Source organism: Penaeus monodon, chromosome 34 (assembly GCF_015228065.2).
Source record: "Penaeus monodon isolate SGIC_2016 chromosome 34, NSTDA_Pmon_1, whole genome shotgun sequence".
NCBI classification, from domain to species: Eukaryota; Metazoa; Arthropoda; class Malacostraca; order Decapoda; family Penaeidae; genus Penaeus; species Penaeus monodon.
Genome location: NC_051419.1, coordinates 34,180,549 through 34,180,776, shown reverse-complemented (window position 1 = coordinate 34,180,776; position 228 = coordinate 34,180,549). Strand labels below are relative to the sequence as shown.

General features: G+C 45.2%; 1 protein-coding gene across 1 annotated transcript in view; it reads right to left on the bottom strand.

Moving 5' to 3' along the window:
• LOC119594897 (chymotrypsin BI-like) overlaps positions 1 to 228 on the bottom strand; it is a 10,826-nt gene that overhangs the window by 8,156 nt on the left and 2,442 nt on the right. The window contains exon 4 of the mRNA XM_037943970.1: positions 21 to 187. Within this exon, the coding sequence (XP_037799898.1) occupies positions 21 to 187 (167 nt within the window). The remainder of the gene's footprint in view (positions 1 to 20; positions 188 to 228) is intronic.

Here is a 228-nt window from a genome sequence, read left to right as displayed (position 1 = left end):
AATGCATATAATCATCTTACGGTTGAAAGTCACAGGGCTGGGAAGCTTGATGAGGGCGATGTCATTCAACAGAAACCAAGAATTCCAATTCTCATGCGTAAAGAAGTTGTAGGATGTCATGCTGATCTGACTAGGCTCGAACTGCCTGATGTTGTGGGCGCCCATCACCACCTCGACTACGCTGGAGCTGAAATGGGGGTTATTTGCCATTACTATTTAAATCGTTCT